This window comes from Dryas octopetala, chromosome 1, assembly GCF_963921425.1.
Source record: "Dryas octopetala chromosome 1, drDryOcto1.1, whole genome shotgun sequence".
Taxonomy (NCBI): Eukaryota; Viridiplantae; Streptophyta; class Magnoliopsida; order Rosales; family Rosaceae; genus Dryas; species Dryas octopetala.
The window spans coordinates 22,543,925-22,563,126 of NC_141366.1; the positions used below are offsets into that span (position 1 = coordinate 22,543,925).

General features: G+C 34.8%; 2 protein-coding genes across 3 annotated transcripts; one reads left to right on the forward strand and one right to left on the reverse strand.

The window, feature by feature from the left end:
- Positions 1–803: 803 nt before the first annotated feature.
- On the reverse strand, positions 804–5,963 carry LOC147299191 (Protein kinase superfamily protein). 2 transcript variants are annotated; one of them, XM_086251306.1, is made up of 7 exons: positions 5,539–5,954; positions 3,485–3,740; positions 2,196–2,248; positions 2,056–2,123; positions 1,483–1,572; positions 1,273–1,342; positions 804–1,205 (listed from the first exon to the last, which is right to left on the reverse strand). In XM_086251306.1, exons 1-7 carry the CDS (start codon positions 5,600–5,602, stop codon positions 898–900), a joined length of 909 nt encoding a protein of 302 aa, XP_086107432.1. In that variant the 5' UTR covers positions 5,603–5,954; the 3' UTR covers positions 804–897. The 2 variants fall into 2 exon arrangements, with proteins under 2 accessions (XP_086107432.1, XP_086107442.1); XM_086251316.1 differs by lacking the exon at positions 1,273–1,342 and having other exon boundaries at positions 804–1,256; positions 1,479–1,572; positions 5,539–5,963.
- Positions 5,964–17,488: 11,525 nt separating this feature from the next.
- On the forward strand, positions 17,489–18,955 carry LOC147299192 (putative F-box protein At4g22030). Its single transcript, XM_086228955.1, has one exon. It carries the CDS (start codon positions 17,531–17,533, stop codon positions 18,830–18,832), a length of 1,302 nt encoding a protein of 433 aa, XP_086085081.1. The 5' UTR covers positions 17,489–17,530; the 3' UTR covers positions 18,833–18,955.
- The last annotated feature ends 247 nt before the right edge of the window (positions 18,956–19,202 follow it).

Below are 19,202 nucleotides of genomic sequence, written 5' to 3' on the forward strand. Positions count from 1 at the left end.
ATGAACCTGTTAAATTAGGCAACTTCTGTTATTTTGCGCTTGGTATATTGAGTAATTGCATCATCTGACAGTAATTGCACATCAAACAACACTTGCGGGATAAGGAAAAAGAAATAGATTCTGACGTGGTTCTACTTGCAGTATCCTTCAATTTGCTCGTTATGGTACTCTGAACTTTTTCTTCTCAAAAATCCCACTTTTGCTCTTCAATAAATTCTTTTCTTCTCCAAAGTTTCCTCTTTGCTCTTAAATAAAATTACAAAAACAGAAATTGAAAAGAAAAGGGCAATTAATTCATAGCCTCCCTAGTTATTTTAGAGTTCTCTACTTACTCCCAACCTCTTTTTTCATTTTTTTTTCTTTTTCCCCTAACCTTTTCTTTAAAGTGTTTTTTTTTGTCTGAACTCCAAAGTGATTAAGATGCTATGAATTAATAGCTCAGATAGTTTAAAATGGTTGGGTCAAGATTTAGGTTTTAGGTGCATTTCTGTTTCAACCTTATGAACATGTAATTAATAGGCCCTTAGGGTTTGCTCAAGTAGTGAGAGCCGAGAGAGGCTGAGGAATAGGTTTATGATTTGATTCCCTCTAATATAACTAAAAACATATAATTAATAAACCTGAGCAAATAGTAACTACAGTTTATTTTTAGCTTCCCAGGTAAGCATATTATGCTCCAAAGACCAAAGAAGGCACAACATCCAGATTGGGCTGTTTGAGAAAGCATAAAAATTTCTCACCCCATTTTAGCCCAAATAGAACTAACGAACTGGTTAAAAAAAAAAGAAGCAATATTCACCTAATGTTTGGAATGGAAGGACAAACTCTCCATGAAACAATCAATTAGAATTCAATAAAATATTGAAATTTTTCTACTGATGACATTGAGTACAAATACTAGTCATGTGGAATTTCTACTGTTTTTTGAAGATACCGAAGTATCTGCAGAATAGAAGTAGTTGGCTTATTATCTCCAGATTTAACACATAACTTTGCCACAGCTAGAAGACTTTTAAGCTCCCTAGAATCATAACTGTTACCTAGATCAGGATCTATCATCTTGTCAATGGAACTACAGAACCGAGACTCTCGGATCCATTGAACTAGATCCGCACCCCCGTTTTCTGATGATTGACCGGTGATGAGCTCCAGGATCAGCACCCCAAGCTGGAACATAATGTTACCACATTCCTGACCCATGCAATCTGCAAGAAGGGAAAGGATGGGGATTACAATAAGCATTTGCAAGGTGGATGGTAAAAAAAGTCAAACCTTTTGGGCATGAGGTATGAGGCACTGTGACATAATTTTCACCAGAACTTTGAAGGCCAACGTCGGAAAGCTGTGATGAGGAAAGAAAAGGTCATTTGAAGTTGGACAAAGACAACAGCACTAGCCTTTAGGACACCATGTAGACCCAAATCATCACAACCAAATTATATGTGCCAGCTACTCCAAATGAAAAATAAAAAATAGATTTACCTTTGCATTAAAGTTTTCATCTAGCATGATGTTACTTGAACTAATGGAGACATGATACATTGGCGGTTCATTGAAGAGAAGCAAATATTCCTGCATAGGAGAATCTGGTACAATGTAAGTTGAAATCCTATGGCTATGCACAGAGAAACTTTCAATATGTAGATATAAGAGTTTCATATGCATAATCAATACACAAGATCCAAAGAACTTAAATTCCACTCCATTTATTTCTGCTTGGATTGGTTGAGATATAAGAACCAGCAGAGTAAATCTAATTCATACAGTTATTGGGAATGACTGTTAAGATATATGATATCTGGTACTTGCTAAACACATAATAGATGCTTAGAAGATTTTTCTCTTATCCAAGCAGACAGAAAATATGTAATTCAAATTTCACAAATAGAGCCTAGAGGAAGTGGTATGGAGCTCTTAAAAAGCTGGCTTCCTATCTCTGTGTTACCATTTTTGCAAACCATCTTTACAAAGAACTTATCTTTCCCCATCAGAGGAGAAAAGATGATAATGAAGACATGATTCAGAGAAGAAAATATGTCTAGCTCCATAACATACCAATGCAGCCACCACACCAACGGCTATTTGTAGCCTTGTCCTCCAATTTAAGGGAGTCCTAAGGGGATCTGCCAACCAATAAAGAGAAAATCAAATTTTGCTCTGATACACACAAGCACAAGTTCTGCTCATAATGTTACCATTAAGATGCTCCTTCAAACTCCCTCTTTCTATGTTGTCAAACACTAGCAACCTGCAAAAAACAAAAGAAAAATATATATGAAATACAGAGCGACTAATGAACAACAGCCAATGGATATAATTATTCCGACATTGCAGAAACTATGGACAGAATGATCACATATCTAAAGTATTATCAATCCTCGGAAACAGATCTCTGTTTGAAGGAATGCCAATGTTTTTCCTCATGGGTTCATCTTCTAGTTAGATGTTACATATAGATTTCAGAAGTTACAGAAAAAAAAAAAGCTTCAAAGCAGCTACAGAAACAACTTAGAACAATATGAACTCAAGACAAGGTAAAAAACAGCATATGGAGACACAAACCTACCACCACAAGAAATCAGATTACCTTAAAGGAAAACATTTTCTTTTCACGGTTAGGCATTGATGCAGTACCCCTTTTCTTCTCTCTCTCTCTCTCTCTCTCTCTCTCTCTCTCTCTCTCTCTCTCTCTCTCTCTCACCCAAGCTTAAAGGAAGTTATCAAGATCTCCTAATTGGTATATTGTGAGGCAACAGGTTATCAGGAAAGGCTTCAATCCCTGTGATGCCTGCTGGTTCCCTTAATAGTGGACACGTACCGAGAAATTGAGAGAGAGAGAGAGAGAGAGACTCTACTATAGAAATGGTAAATATAAAAAGAAAGTTTAGCAAGATTATGTTAATCTATGATTTTGGCATGAAACTGAAAATATTAATACATGTTATGGATGATCTAAAGCAGAGTACATAAACTATAGATGTTCTAACAGTGAGAGTAAATGCTTTCCATTCATCGAACATTTGTGAAAAGAGTTTCACGATGGAAGTATAAATGCAGAAAGATTATGTAATTTGTAATTAGATACATTATGCAATAAACCTGTAATGTTGCTGATGCAGCAATGGGTAATGAATTTGAGATTCAGTTATTTCATCTGTCATTCGAATTCCTAAAATGAAGTTCACCCCTTTCTGATGATAAATATTGTCTCTAATTTAAGCTCAAACTATGCACTATTAAGCTGAGGGTTGGGCATCCAAGGTGGGGTGTATCACTAGGGATGTTCATAAATATTATCATTTGCCCTGGCCTCCTGTTTCTGGAGTGGGCATACCATCCCAACCTCTAAATTTACTGTAGCATATGTCTAAGTAAAAAAAAACACATATTTTCCTCTGTTCCCAAACAGTGGCCTGGTTGTATGGGTGGGTAGGTGGAAATTATGGAAAGACAGTGACAAAGTGTAAAGAGCTGGGCACCAGACCGTTTATGTCCAGTAGAGAACCCCTTGAGAGCAAGAAGGTGGCGATGATGCAAGCGCCCCAGGAGTTGTACTTCTCTGTAGAAGACATCTTTCCCTTGGTTGTAATCTCTAATTTCTTTTATCAATGCAACCCCACCATCTTGAAATCTCGCCTTATAAGCAGCTATTTGAGAATTGGTATACATGGTCCTCTGAAAACCATCTGTTGCTCTCTTTATTTCCTTGTACTGGAAACGCTTCATAAATAACACTGGGCCTGAAAACGAGAACGTATAAAAGATATCTCAAAGTCATTTCCTTATAAAATCATAGCAAAAATTTATTTAAGCCAATGTAAATGGGAAACAAATTGCACTCAATTTTCGGTTTTCAACTCACTAAGACATAGTGGTTATATTAGAAAGAGTTAAAGTCATAGTCATTGCCTAATAATAATTACTCTGATTTTCTAAGACTTACATGTGAAGAGAAACTAGGAATAAATTATAACTATGGTTTCTCATGCACATGGGTCTGGTGCAGAGTGAGGCTGTCAAGCATCAAGTGTGCAGGTTCAGTTCTTTAGAGAGAGCACTTCATGAAAACATAGGACCCTATCCAAATAAATCCTAAGACTAATTAATGAACGTACAAGAACCCCAAAGTTAGAGAATTCTTTAGTATTTGGCTTGTATACTGTACAAGCTTTAAAACAGAGTTTTGGCTTGGTTAACTAGTACAGTACACAACAGACTTTGAGTTCTAGACAAATTTGTGCCATAGTTAGAAGTGCTTACTGTTTAGATATGTATAACTGTATAAGTATACTTGGTTAACATCATAGCGTATTAGGTATAAGTTTACATGGAGATGTTCGCTTGCCAAACTATGAATCTGGATCATTGATTAGCTTGACTCTTCACTGAATATTTGATCCAGATTCATACCTGTCAAGAGAACACTACCCTAACTTTACAATATATATATATATATATATATATATGAAAATTGAAGGATATTGAAAATACAAGAAACACATGAATTTATAAGAAAGTTGTTCATTGTACACAAACTATTGTTACTAAATTACTATGAGACAATCTGATAAATTGATAACACAAATGTTGAGAATATTTACTTGAATATCATACTTTTACAATTTCAGTTAGTGGATTCAAATATTTACCGAGTTAACCCTTAAGCATGTGCAAGGTGAATATAAAAATTTTCTAGTTAGACGTAGGAAATAAAAATAGTAGATAAATTTAAATCATATTAAAAATACAACTTAGGTTATGATGTGTCCTTAATATATCCATTGATTTCACAATAAATGTCAAGTTTCATTGTAAAAAGATATTCCCATAGAAGCATTTTATTTTAGTGCCTATTACATCTTGAAATATGAGTGGACATAATGTGATAATAATAAATTAAAAAGTGACAACTGGTACCAAGATGTATCTGATGTATGAAATATTAATATATTGCTAATCTCCCATTTGCTTATCATCTCAAGCATCATATAGAACCAGAATTAAAAGAAGAAGAAAAGTACTGATGAACATTCTTTCTCTTCATAAGTCAAGCTTTGTGCAATTTTGGAATCACTAAAGTGAAAAAAAAAAAGATGAACAGATCTACTAAGAACATATATAAGCCAAATTGCTTCTAAAATGCTTTCTTAATTGGTCAATTGAAGACCAAATCCCTTATACTTCTAATTCTGACACTGCTCACCTATAAAATTATTAGAATCAATCCACCAATGTTAATGACCAAATTCCGAAAAATCTCCAAATTCAGATTCAAATCTGGCATGATCCTTCAGAATGAACCACATAATACTCCTTTAGACCAAAACAGAGTAATGGCTAATAGCTCTAAGACAATTCAACCAACACCAGCAAAAACTAAAACAAACCCATTTACCATTCAATAAATTCAAGTCCAAATTCCGTCAAATTGCATTAAACAACACCAATTCAATTTGACAACCTAAAAAATCACACATTGTTCACAAACCAAAGAGAAAAACGAACATAAGAGAAATGAGTGAGGTGAAACTGAAATACCCGGACGAGATCTGCGAAACCATGCAAGGAGACGAGGCCGAAATTTTCGGATCAAGCGGTGCATTTTGGGTAATTGGAGTGTGTGATCCAAGTGGGAGTTGTAGAAGTACAAAAACAGAGGCGCTGTAAATTACCATTTCTTGCTTTATTAATCTCTCTCTCTATCTTTATAGGGGTTGATGGATCGATTCTCTTTTACCCTTTTGGTGGGTGTGTGAGAGTGTGAGACAGAGAGTGAGGATCAATCATGCAAGGTAAATTGGTCCTCCAGTTTGTTAATAATATACAGTTGAAGCCTTTAAAGAATAAAGAGCATGCCCCCTTTACAAAATGGGTATTTTGTAATTTACAGTTCAACTGTTGAAGCCTTTGGTTGACTATTCCCATTTTCTCTTCCTAAAATTTCACAGTTAAAGCCTCTGGCCAAGAAAAAGCCTATCAGATTCCTGTTCTTTACAAATGAAAATTGCAGCACAACCACAAGTAGATACATGTCCTATTTTCTTCTTTTATTCTAAAAATTTCATTTGCGTCCCTTTGGAGTTTGGATATATCATATATGATATCCAATAATAAATTAATAAAAAATAAAAAAAAAAGGTGATTTAACTAGAAGCCCGTATAATCTCATTTTCAACTAAAAGGAAAAGTATTTGTGTTAAATGACTGTTTTGGGTAAAGCTTTTTGTGGAATGACTAAATGTTCTTGGTTGCTAATCCTATTATTGCAGATGACTGATCATTATTAGTTCATAGATTTATTCTGATTTTCACTCATCTGTAGTGCTGGTATATATGAAGGGTATTCTTTTAATTTTTCTTGTATATATATATATATATATATATATAGATGTTCATAGTGGGAGTTTGAGCAATGAGACAGAGATGTTTGTCATTATGTACTTCAAATCCTACTATTTGTGATCCTTTGTATGCTTCAATAACCTCTTCTCTAACGTTCTTGTACTAGAAGTGAGGAGGCTGGACGCAGACATTGGATGTTGCTCTACTGAAAATGACTTGGTGGACTACAGGGTCTTCGTTAAAATTAGTGTTGAACCAAGCTGGCCGGGGGGATATTATTGAATTGTAACAAAATCTTACTTATTTATCAAAGAAAATTTTTGTTAAAAACTGAAGTTTGGTAGGAAGACTAATAGTATGGTGCTTATGTTGTAGGTACATTTTTGATCCAAGAAACCAAAATCCAAGAGGAGTTTTGGTGCGACTCGATCGATTATAGAGGAAATATTTGGTTATGGCTCATTAGCCTTTTCAATACTAAGTTCTTCAAAACTTAGAAGATTAACTAGTTTTGTGGGCTTAAAAACATCTTGAGAATGCACTATACTGCCTTTAATAAGTTCATTAATAGAAATTAGTGGTTCAATAGCCTTTCTTTAGCTCGCTCAAAGAAGCTGTACTTTGTTCTTCTAGCTAAGAAATTTTTGATTTTTGAATTTTAGGATATTGAAAGCTGGCTTTGCAATTTGTTTATCAAGAAGTTTTAGCAAGTATTGTTCAAGGGCCCTAACTTGTTTCTCTTGCATGGGCTGATTTATTTGACTTATCGAGAAGTGCTAAGACTCCACTCTCCAGATCGAAGTTGTCTAATAAAACATTTTATTTTTCTTTTACTAGTGAGATTCTTTTACACATATGCAAAAAATCAATTAAATCGAAAATTGTTTAGTTATGTAATTGTTATCAAATAAACAAATAGTAAATCAAACTGTTATCAAACCTCATTAAACATATTGCATACTTACTGCGCGCATCGTGATTGGCCACACTACAATTAACCACGGTGCATCTAAAATAAGTCAATTTTTCAACTTAGATATTAGTTTATGGAACATTTGAAAGATTTTTTTATTCGTGTACCTAGTTGAAATACTACTGGTGAGTAATTTGATACTTGAGCCATTAAATAAACAATGTAAAAGTCCATTAACACGTGCTGATCATCATGGCTCCGCTGCGTCTGTTGTTGCTGCAGATCATGAAAAATTGGAGCCTCTCTCACCAACCAGTGCTGGTAACAAAAAAAATGTTACCAGCTGATGGCTACTTCCAAATAGCTTTGATGTATTATTTTTCTTCTTTGACTAATACTAGCCTCTCACTGCAAACGCAAGACGCGATAGCTAGGTCTTTCAGTTATATATATCAGGCTCCTTCTATTGAGATATATCTCAACTTATTTATGTTGAGGTATATCTCAACTTATTTATGTTGAGGTATACCCTGTTGGGGCCCACAAGAGTCATTTTGTGATGATCCGAACTGTTTATTTTTTACATCTCCATAGATAGATCATCCTTGCAAAAAATTAGCCAAATCGGAAATCATTTGCTTATCTAATTTTGATCAAATAAATAGACGAACAAAATATTTTCGATGAAACCGTCCATTTGTTTTATCAAAGTTAGATAGGCAAATGATTTCCGATTTGGCTAATTTTTTGCAAGGAGGATCTATCAATGAAGATGATCCTTGCGAACGGTTCGGATCAACACAAAACGACTCATGTGGGCCCCAACAAGGTCATACCTCAACATAAATAAGTTGAGGTATACCTCAATAGAAGGAGCCTGTATATATATATATATATATATATATAGGCTCCTTCTATTGAGGTATACCTCAACTTATTTATGTTGAGGTATACCCTATTGGGGCCCACAAGAGTCGTTTTGCGTCGATCCGAACCATTCATTTTTTACATCTCCATTGATAGATCATCCTTACAAAAAATTAGCTAAATCGGAAATCATTTGCCTATCTAACTTTGATCAAATAAATGGACGAACCAAATATTTTCGATGAAACCGTCCATTTGTTTTATCAAAGTTGGATAGGCAAATGATTTCCGATTTGACTAATTTTTTGCAAGAATGATCTATCAATAAAGATGTAAAAAATGAACGGTTCGGATCGACACAAAACGACTCATGTGAGCCCCAATAGGGTATACCTCAACATAAATAAGTTGAGGTATACCTCAATAGAAGGAACCTGTATATATATATATATATATAGGACCCTTCCAATAAGGGATCCCTCATTTAGTGTTAAATGAGGGATCACCTTATGGTGCCCACACAAGTCGTTTTGTGTTAATCCGAACCGTTCATTTTTTATATCTCCATTGATAGATCATTCCTGCAAAAAATCAGCCAAATCGGAAATCGTTTACCCTTTCGATTAAACGGTCAAAGTTTAGGTGTTTATAGAGGAATTTGTTGTTCACCCATTTGTTTTAAACTTTGACCGCTAAAACGAACAGGTAAACGATTTCCGATTTGACTGATTTTTTGCAGGGATGATCTATCAATGGAGATGTAAAAAATGGACGGTTCGGATTAACACAAAACGACTCGTGTGAGCCACACAAGGTGATCCCTCATTTAACACTAAATGAGGGATCCCTTATTGGAAGGGCCCTGTATATATATATATATATATATATATATATATATATGAGTGCTCTAAAGCTAACCAGTTAGCAAGTTAATACGAAGCTAACCATGCTTTTGGGCCCACCACATCACTAATTTCATAATCCGAACCATCAATTATTTAGGCCATATTTCAAAAATTATCATTATAAAAAATCAACTAAATCAAAAATCATGTAGTCATTTAGTTGAGATCAAATAAATAGACGATCAGTATTTTTGATAAAAACATAAAAATAGTTGTTATTATAATCAAATGGCTAAATGACTTCTGATTTTGAGGGGAAAGGGTGGGTTGGGTGAGGGGGTGGGTCGGGGCTGCTGGGGGGAGTGAGAAGGGTCAAGGCTAATTTCCACGCACAAGCACAAACCCATAATCCCACGCACAAAGATGTACCCACACAACCACGAGCGTACGACATCGAGCACACACAAACCACTTTCAATGTTCTCAAAAATTTTTCATTTTCCTTCTTACTGTACTGGAATTCATATGCTATTTGAGTATTTGGTTATTAGGATTATTATTTTTTGGGTTTGGTTGTTTGAGTTCAGTGAAGAGAAGTGGTGGATTGGTTTTCTAGTTGTCTATGTTTCAAATGGAAATGAGAAGGTCTCCCTGAACATTCTGGGCAGAAAGGGAGAGCCAGCCAAATTTTTTTTTGGAGAAATTCGCTAGTATTCACAGATGCCTTGCGGTGGAGGCTAGCGGCAGCGACTTGAGTCTTTCCTCTGCAGTTGGAGTGGTGGGTTCAGGTGGATTTGATAGCTATTTGGGAGTGGGTAGTCATTGATTCAAAACACCAAATTCCAAATCATAGAGAGTGAGCTAGAGACAGAGCAATCAAAGAAATCAAGAAAACCCAATAGGAAGAGAGAATGAGAGGCGAGAGAGAAAGTGGTTGGGGGGGGGGGGGGAGGAGGGGGGAGAAGGTGGGTCGGGCAAGGAGAGGGGGGGGGGTGGGGGGAAGGGGTGCGACGTCGGGCAGGGAGACGGGGGAGGATGGGGGGCGGCCTGGGGAAGGGGGAGGGGGAAAAACAATTTTTAAGAAATTTTTTTTAAAAAAATTTTAGGAAATTTTTTTATTCAAAAGTTTAAAAAGTATTATTATTTTTTAAATGTAGGTAAAAAAATAAAAATACCTCTGTCATATCAGCATATAACGGTTTATTTGATAGAAAAATTAACGGAGGTACTATTTTGACACAAAATGAAAGTTGAGGTATTTTTTTACAAGTTTTCAAAGTTAGGATATTAAATTGAAACAACATGTAAAGTTAAAATACTAAATTATAATTTACTCTTATATATATATGTATGCCCGTAACATGTGCATTTTTTCTTGACCAGAGTAAGCAAGCACTATGTGAACAGCTTCACTACTTTATATTATATTAGCAAGACAGAGATAACATATCATGTATAATCGACGTACATTATCTAGTAAGTGAAAGCAACTGATTAAAAAAACAAAATGTCATATTTGTTCTTTATCTAGTCGAAGATCGATAATACAACTCAATTCATCTAGATCAAAAATTGATTAAAAAAAATGGATGATAGTTCAAATTAAACGCGAAGCAAATTATAAACATAACGAGTAATTTATGGAACTTAATTTAAATGAATGCGAATAGAATGAATTGATTACTGTTTATAAAAATTATATATATAACATAAATAAATTTTGTAAGCCCCCTAATGTGGGCTCATGACCGTCACCCCTCCCTACATAAAGGCTACATGGCGTAAATGTAAATATGAGACTAACGTCAATGTAAGTATATGCAAAAAGCAGTTGTCTGATCTAACAATATATCTACTTTAACATCGAACTATAGCATTGCAATTTTTTCAAAACGTCAGTTTTAATATCACAGTTGTGTTGAGCATGATGTAATGTGAAATTTTGTCATATTTCAAGACTATAAAATTAGTTAATACATTTGATAAAAAAATAATTAATCCACATAATTATGTTTTTTTTATAGCAAATTACATTTGAAGACCTCAAGTATACCTCATTTTTCAATTTGGTAGCTCAATTTTAAAAAGTTGTATTATCATACATCAACTTCCATTTTGTATTAATAGATAACGAAATTTCTAATGAAATTAAGATGTAACAGATGAATGAAATTGACACAAAATGAAAGTTGATGTATGATAATGCAACTTTTTCAAGTTGAGGTATCAAGTTGAAAAATGCGGTATAGTTGAGGGTATTAAAAATGTAATTTGCTCTTTTATGTTTTAATCAACTTGGTCATGAGATTTGAACTCAGTACTTTTTCCGACAAATGAAGATTGTGTACATGCATGCCATCCACTAGACCAAATGGTCATTAGCCATTAAATTATGTTATTAATTCAATTCTTAATTTTAAATAGCTAGGGACAATTGGATTTTGAATTAGAATAATGTTAATTGGGAAAAGCATTTGCAATAAGCTAGATGTATATGAAAATTAAATACATATTATGGCGATCTAATGAGGAATTTAAGTTGATAATTTAACATGAGGAATTTGGACAACATGTTACTCAAGGTATTAAATTTCAAAATTTTTTGCGAAATTATCGAAATTTTTTGCGAAAGTTTCACGAAAATTTCATTTTTTTAGGGTTTCGAAATCGAAATACATATTCAACAATTTTTCGTGAAGTTTTCGCCAAAATTTTCGAAATTCAATTCCTTTAAACAAACCTTAAAACAAGTTTGAAAAATTTAAGTAACAAAATTTGGGTTGTTACACTCAGTGAAGACAAAACTTAGCTGGATTAGAGGCACGAGAAAAAAGGAAGGAAAAAAAAAACTGAAGAGAGAGGCATGGGGAAAAAAGTAAGGAAAGAAAAAAGAAAAGAAAAAGGGAGGGGTGATTTGGGGCCTTTGGGCAATTGGAAAGAAAAAAAAAAGTTTGAGATTTCGTTTAGTTATTTTAAACTCTAAACTCTAATATATTTATATATAAAAAAATAATTAAAAATATTCTAAAAGGCCTAAAACTTAATATCCTAAAGAATATAGAATATATAGAGTTTAATGTATAAATTATAGAGTATAAAGAGTATTAGGGTATATATAGTATATATAGAGTATTAGAGTTTAGATTTTAGTGTATAATTAAATTATAGAGTATAAAGAATATACTAATTTTATTTAACAGCATTTGCTCAAGCGCACATTATATTCACTTTATATCACATGAAACCTACTATATAATTTGGTTTCTTCAATGTTTTTTATCAATTTAGTAGATAATATGTTAAATAAACATAAGGTAAAGTTTCATTAAAAATTTTCGTATTTTGATAGCAATTTTCGTCGTTTTCGTCTAATTTTTTTCGAAATCTAAAAATCTTCGAAATTTTCATCGAAATTTCCTCAAAATCTGTATTTACTCTACAATATAGTTTGATGATCCAATTAAATTGTCTATTTTTTAAGTCACTCTACAATAATCATTCTTACAAAGTTTGTTTGGAGTGTATTATGCTTATTAGTTTGAGTTACATGATCATTATGATATATATTTTTTATTAATATGATTTTATTTTTGAATTGTTTCGTTCTCTTTATTAACTACCAGGAAATCTTTAATTAATTGTTCGATCTGATTCTTAGTATCTCAAAATATTTCCTAGTAGTTTCCAATTCTGAAAGAGCTAGTTAGCAAGATATTTAGAGAGAGAAATTGTGAGTTGATTTAATTACTTTAAGGTCAAGTTAGAGCAACTAAGTTTAATTACAGTGTTGTTCTCGGTTACGTGAGACTCAGTCTAGCCTACGAAACCTACATAATCAACTCCACTGCCAGTACGCTCCACTTAGGGTTTCTATTATGATCTCGATCACAAGTTTAATTTTCTTGTACTTCCACTGCGAGCAAGCGGCCAATACACTAGTCCAGTTAGCTAGGGTTTCGATTGTTTGATCAGTCCATCTGTTTCTCAATGGTGACTTATACCGAAACGATTGTGACCACCACATCTTGTGAGGTTCATGGATTTCTTAAGGCTTGCAAGAACAAACGGAAGATGGTTTCTTCTTCAAGGAAAGTGGCCGTCTCCGCCATGACGACTCTGCCCAAACCACCACAATTTGCGGCTCCGACTCCTCCTCCTAAAGGCTTAAAGCGTGTTTGTCCAAGTCCATCCGACTCGGAGCCAAAGATTGTCAAGAGGGCAAAGACGTCAAATATTGACGGAGCTCACTACAAAAAATGTGAGCAAAACCCACTATTATTTGGTTGCACAGGAAGAGGTGGCAATAAGAAACTTTAGTCCCTATTGTCCAATATATTGCCACCTATTTTTGTTAAAATCGAGGCACTTTAGTCCCTATTTCTCAATTGTCACCCCTTTCTGTGCAACTAATGAAGATGGACATTGTTCTAATTTCTTGTAGTGGCTGCGTGTAGGTCGGTGCCGGTACGTCAAATATCATCAGTAGTAGGTCATCCTCCTGCACATATATGATGGCGGCGCCGCTGTTGTTGTCGGTGATCAACCTTCTCAGTTGTCACCAGCTAGGGCGGCTCGGTTTGCTTTGTTAATGTCAAGGTTTGCGGGTACCATTGTTAAGGCACAACACACTCTTCTTGGTACTAGTACTGGTTTTGGTGATCAAAGTAAATCAACGTCGGAGGCCAAGATTGGTAGGTTCAGAGCTGTTGAAATTGCTAGAGCCAATGAATTGATAAAGAAGCAGCGGCAAAAAGACAGAGAAGCAGCAAGGCTTGCCCTCACTGAGATGGAAAAGAATGTGGTGGTTGATGATAATTTCAGAACCATGAAAGACTTTGAGATGTTGATTTCTGGGGCCACTTGTTTTAATTGATTTGATTAATGTAAACACTACTACTTAATATTGCTTCTGTTTTGTAGTTAATTAGTTAATAGTGTATGTTATGCCACTGTGTAGTAGAGACTAGTACTAGTACTCTACTCATCATTAATTTTGGTCATCAGTTACCAGTTTTCCGGTAATATGCTATGTATACTTTGGATGAGGATCCTCTGCCATACTGTTTGGTACTAGACCATACCAGACTTTTAATCTCAGCCATTAAAAAAAATTATGTGGTTGAGATTACACCATATTTTTTAGGTCCAATTGTTTTAATTTTAACCTTTTTTTTTTCTCTTTTAATAGAAAAATGAAAATTTTTAAGGCAAACCCATCCCCATCCCAGTGCCTCCCCCCTATACTCCACCCCTCTCCTCTTTCCGGCGACCTCCCCCGTTGCCGACTTCCTTATCCACCTCTGGCAACCACAAATTGACTCTCTCCACATAAACCCATTGAAAAAGCCAACCATTATCACAAACATGAAAAATCCTAAACCCATAGGAAATCATGATGAGATTTGCTGCGTTCGACATCTTAAAGGTCTGCATGTGCTTTTTTTCCTCTGGGTCCATTTCGAGTGTACATGAACACTTCACTTTGTGGGTTTCTTTCATCTTATTGAATAAATGTTATTTTTGTGTTTTTGTATTGATTCTTCTGTTTCATTTTCGAGATTTTAATGGGTGAGAGAGGAAAGGAATGGGTGGCTGCCGGCAATGGAGGAGGAAGTCGGTGACGGGGAGGCTGCCGGAAAGAGTGGAGAGGGGTAGGGTATAGGGGCTGCTTCGGGGTGGAGGGCTAGGATGGGGTTGCATCAAATCCTTTTTACGATGTTCTTTATGGGCTTAAAGGAATAAACATTTTTCTGTTAAAAAAAGAAATAAATTTGGACTTTAAAAATATGGTGTAATCCCAACCATACAATTTTTTTTAATGGCTGAGATTGAAAGCATGATATGGCCTAGTACCAAACAATCCGGCAGAGGATCCTCATCCATATATTTAAATAGGACACTACTTGGACACCCAAGGTCAACGGTCAACCCACCTCTTACAATTGCAATTTTGGTAATTATGACATATGATCGAAATTATTCATTTGTTATATCACTTATTATATATTATATTTACAAAAATTTAATTCAATCGAAAATCGTTTAATTATATAATATTGTCGATTAAATAGAAAAAATCAACGATTTGACCAAAAAATTACTTTTTAATCAGAAATTATCGATTTTTTCTATTTAATTGACAACAGTTTTATAACCAAACGATTTCCGATTGATTTGATTTTTTACAGAGATAATTTTTAATAGATTATCTAAACAGTGAACGGTTCCGATCATACATCGGCATTACTAAAATCGAAATTTGGGGGGGGGGGGTGTGGGGTGACCCAAGTACTGCCCATATATATATATAGGGGCGGATCCGTGACACTATATTTTTTATACAAGTTTTCAATGGAGCCCATTTCATGTAGAATTTCAACGATTGAACCGTCTAATTTTTTATATTAAAAGATCATCTTTGCAAAAAATTAGGTAAATCGAAAATCATTTACCTACAAAGATTAAATGGTCAATATTAGTCAACAAAATAAACACTTGAAATGTTGACCATTTAATCTTTTTAGGTAAATGATTTCCAATTTGCCTAATGTTTTGCAAGGATGATCCTTTAATGGAGACCTAAAAAATAGACAATTCAGATCGTTAAAATCCTATATGGAATAGACCCTATTGAAAATTTGTGTAAAAAATATAGTGTTATGGATCCATGTCTTAGATATATACATAAACATATATATATTTTGACACATAAAAACACGTACACGAGTGCGCATCCGTATTTCTATTGTAATAGCGCCTAGCGATCAGCTAGGAAAGACGAGTGATTGATTACTGTATTGCAGTAACAATTTCAAGTGTTATTGTAGTGTAAACAATTTTATTTTTTCCTATTTTCTATATGTTGATAATTTTTTTTGGTAATTGGGTCTTATTTGAGTGCGTTTAAATATCATTTAGTATGTTTTAGAGAATTCATGAGATTAAGATTTATAATTTTGAGTTTTTTAAGATATATATAAGTGTAATTGTACTGTAAAAAAAAAAAAAAAAAAGCTATTGTAGTGCAGAGCGCTCGGCCCATTTTTTCATTCTTAAGAGTAAAAATTCTCCGTATGTTGGTTTTTTAATAAATTAAGTAGGGATTAGGATATTTTTAGTTGAAAGCCCTCTTTTTTGTGATAACTTAACAAGACCATTTCTTTCAAGGTTGACAAATGGGTTTGGGGTTTGAGTTGAAAAATTGGAAAGTCATTTTAATCCAAATTGGAAAGTCAATTTAAAACAAATCTACACTTGCTTTTTTTTTTTTGGGTCAAAATCTACACTTGCTTGTGGCTTTACTTTATGCAGTTTGTTATCTTTTATTAGTTAATTTTTATTGTATTTTGTGTTGTTTTTTATTATATTGAAACTCGAACCCGATCCCCTAAACCTTGAAGTCTTCAGCATTTTCTGTTGTTAGTAATGTGGAAGTGCAGTTTATATAGGGCAATGCTATTTCAAGTCTTTTGTAAACTTTATATATTTTGCTGTAAGTGCTTTAAAAGTGACCAAATATTAATTTTTTTTCTGCTACATAGGAGGCCAAAGGGGGAAGGGATAAAATATTAATTTAGAGGCATGGTAAAATGAGAAAGCAAATAGCAATTTTCTATATATTATAGGAAAATTTGTGGCATATTTGTTTTTGTATTAATCAACTCCCGTCCATGATTTGAATTCAAGATCATATTCTGATAAGAGAGACTATGTGTCATTCACTAGACTAAATGGTATTTGACAAAATTTATGATATGTTAATGATAAATGATAAAAGATAACCCTTACCAATTGAGTTTTTAAATTTTTAGCATAATGAGTTCATGGATACAACTATTGTCAGAATTAATTGTAATAATGCACCCACAACAAAAAAGAGAAATCTTAATAATGCACTCAAAGCATGAAGCACTAAACTATAATATTAGAAGCCACTCCACTATTGGATTCACAAGTGATGAGGAATGGGAGACTTGGGAGTGGTGTATGTTAGAGGTTTGAATTTTACCAAAAAAAAAAAAGAAAGAAAGACTACGCATTTAGAAAATTATAATGTAATGCTAATTAATGTTTGAAAAATAGGTAGTTGGAGCACTCGGTCTACCAAACAACCAAGTGAAGACTGAAGATGCGACCTCTTCAATATTGCAAGTTGCAAGTAATAAATTATTGCAATTGTATGCAAGCATACGTAGATATCACTATACATCTTGCATTGATGCATAGTGGACGAAAAATTTTAAACAGGAAAATTAAAAATGGGGTGAATGGGTCAGGTTGGTCAGCAAATGGGCTAAGTCTTGCCCATTCAGCATTTCAGCCAGTCAATGTTTTCTAAATCTGACCCCTTCAATTTTCAGTTGTGCCTTCAATTCCTCACTATAAATAACACCAATTTGGACCCTCTACTATCATTCCAAACTCTCCTCCTACAACAATACAAAGCACAACAACAACAACAACAACAACAACAACAACAGCAACAACAACAGCAACAGCATCTACACACCCAAAAGAGCCAAAACGACTCACATCCTCTGCTTTCATCTAAGAACACAACCAAATGGCTTCCTTGCAAACTTCAAGTCTCATATTCTCTTCTTCTTCTTCATGTTGTTCTTCAAAGAGAATCAATGCTGCCATCCATGTCCCCAAGCTTCCAAGATTCCGCTTCACAGTCCCCAAAACAGCAACAAAGCTAGTGCTTGAGGGACTGCAATTGAGGGATGGAATCACAAACACAATCCCAATAGCACCACCAAAACAACATGATGATGCTTCATATAAGCATCAGTCTAATACTACAACTAGTACTACTTCTACAGCTACTACTCAGCTGTATGCAATCTTAGAGGCAGTAGCAGACAGAGTTGAGATGCATAAGAACATCGGCGAGCAGCGTGACAACTGGAACGCCCTTCTACTCAACTCCATCAACATGATCACTCTCACGGCTTCAGTCATGGCTGGAGTTGCAGGCTCTTTAGCAGCCGGTGCTGGAACCCCCATTTTGGCCTTGAAACTTTCCTCCACTCTCTTATTCACTGCAGCCTCCGGAATGCTGCTTGTGATGAACAAGATCCAGCCTTCACAACTAGCTGAGGAGCAACGCAATGCCACAAGATTGTTCAAGCAGCTCCAGACCCAAATCCAGACCCTGCTTGCTCTCCGAGACCCAACCCAAAAAGATGTGAATGAAACTATGGACAAGGTCTTGGCACTCGACAAAGCTTACCCACTTCCCCTTTTGGGTGCTATGCTCGAAAAATTCCCCGAAAAATTCGAGCCAGCAGTTTGGTGGCCTTCAAATCAAACTCAAACTCAAACTCCAAGCAAACCCAAATCCAAGATGGGAACAAAGATTAATGGGTGGAGTGAGGAACTTGAAGAGGAAATGAGGGAAATTATAGAAGTGGTGAAGATGAAGGACTTAGAGGACTATGAGAGACTTGGTAGCTTGGTGTTGAAGATTAACAAGGTTTTGGCCATCTCAGGCCCTTTGCTTACTGGGGTTGCAGCCATTGGCTCTGCTTTTGTGGGACATGGGTCATGGACCGCCATTGTTGCAGTGGCTGCAGGGTCATTGGGTGGAGCAGTCAATGCATTTCAGCATGGTGGGCAGGTTGGGATGGTGTTTGAGATGTACAGGTACTGCGCTGGCTTCTTCAACAAAATGGAGGATTTCATTGAAGCCACTCTTGAAGAGAAAGACTTGGAGAAAAGAGAAAATGGGGACTTGTTTGAGATGAAGGTGGCTTTGCAATTGGGAAGAAGCTTGCCTCAGCTTAGAGAGATTGCATCAAAATCAGCTTCTTCTCGTTTAAATGGAACAGCCATAGATGAATTTGCTTGCAAGCTTTTCTGATTAGTTCAATTTATTTTTTTGGGTACAAAAAACTGACGAAAAGTCCTTTGAGTTTTTAGTTCTTTTTAGATTTATTGATCAGTTCTTTGTACAATCATGTAACATAGAAGAATTAATGTTGACATCCTCACTTTTTTTCACTCCAATCTGTGCAAAAGACAATGTGTTTAATTTTCTAGTTTCTCCATCATTTGCTGTCATGCGTGACAGCAAATGTAATAGTTATTTATTTTTATTTTTTACTAATTTAAATTATTAACCCATCTCAACTGTAAGTCTGTAAGTAACAAGTGGGATATGTGTCTAATTTAAGTTATTGACTTTTTAGATATAAGTTTATGTCCTAATTGAGAGAGGAGGGAGTTTTGAA

What these genes read in the sequence shown, in the direction of transcription:
- LOC147299191 (XM_086251306.1), bottom strand. Translation starts at nt 5,602, where the DNA reads ATGCACCGCTTGATCCGAAAATTTCGGCCTCGTCTCCTTGCATGGTTT. An exon ending in TTTGAAGGAGCATCTTAATG is followed by an intron (nt 2,124 to 2,195) that starts GTAACATTATGA and finishes ATTGGTTGGCAG; the next exon opens with ATCCCCTTAGGACTCCCTTA. An exon ending in TTGGTGTGGTGGCTGCATTG is followed by an intron (nt 1,573 to 2,055) that starts GTATGTTATGGA and finishes TCTCCTATGCAG; the next exon opens with GAATATTTGCTTCTCTTCAA.
- LOC147299192 (XM_086228955.1), top strand. Translation starts at nt 17,531, where the DNA reads ATGGCTTCCTTGCAAACTTCAAGTCTCATATTCTCTTCTTCTTCTTCA.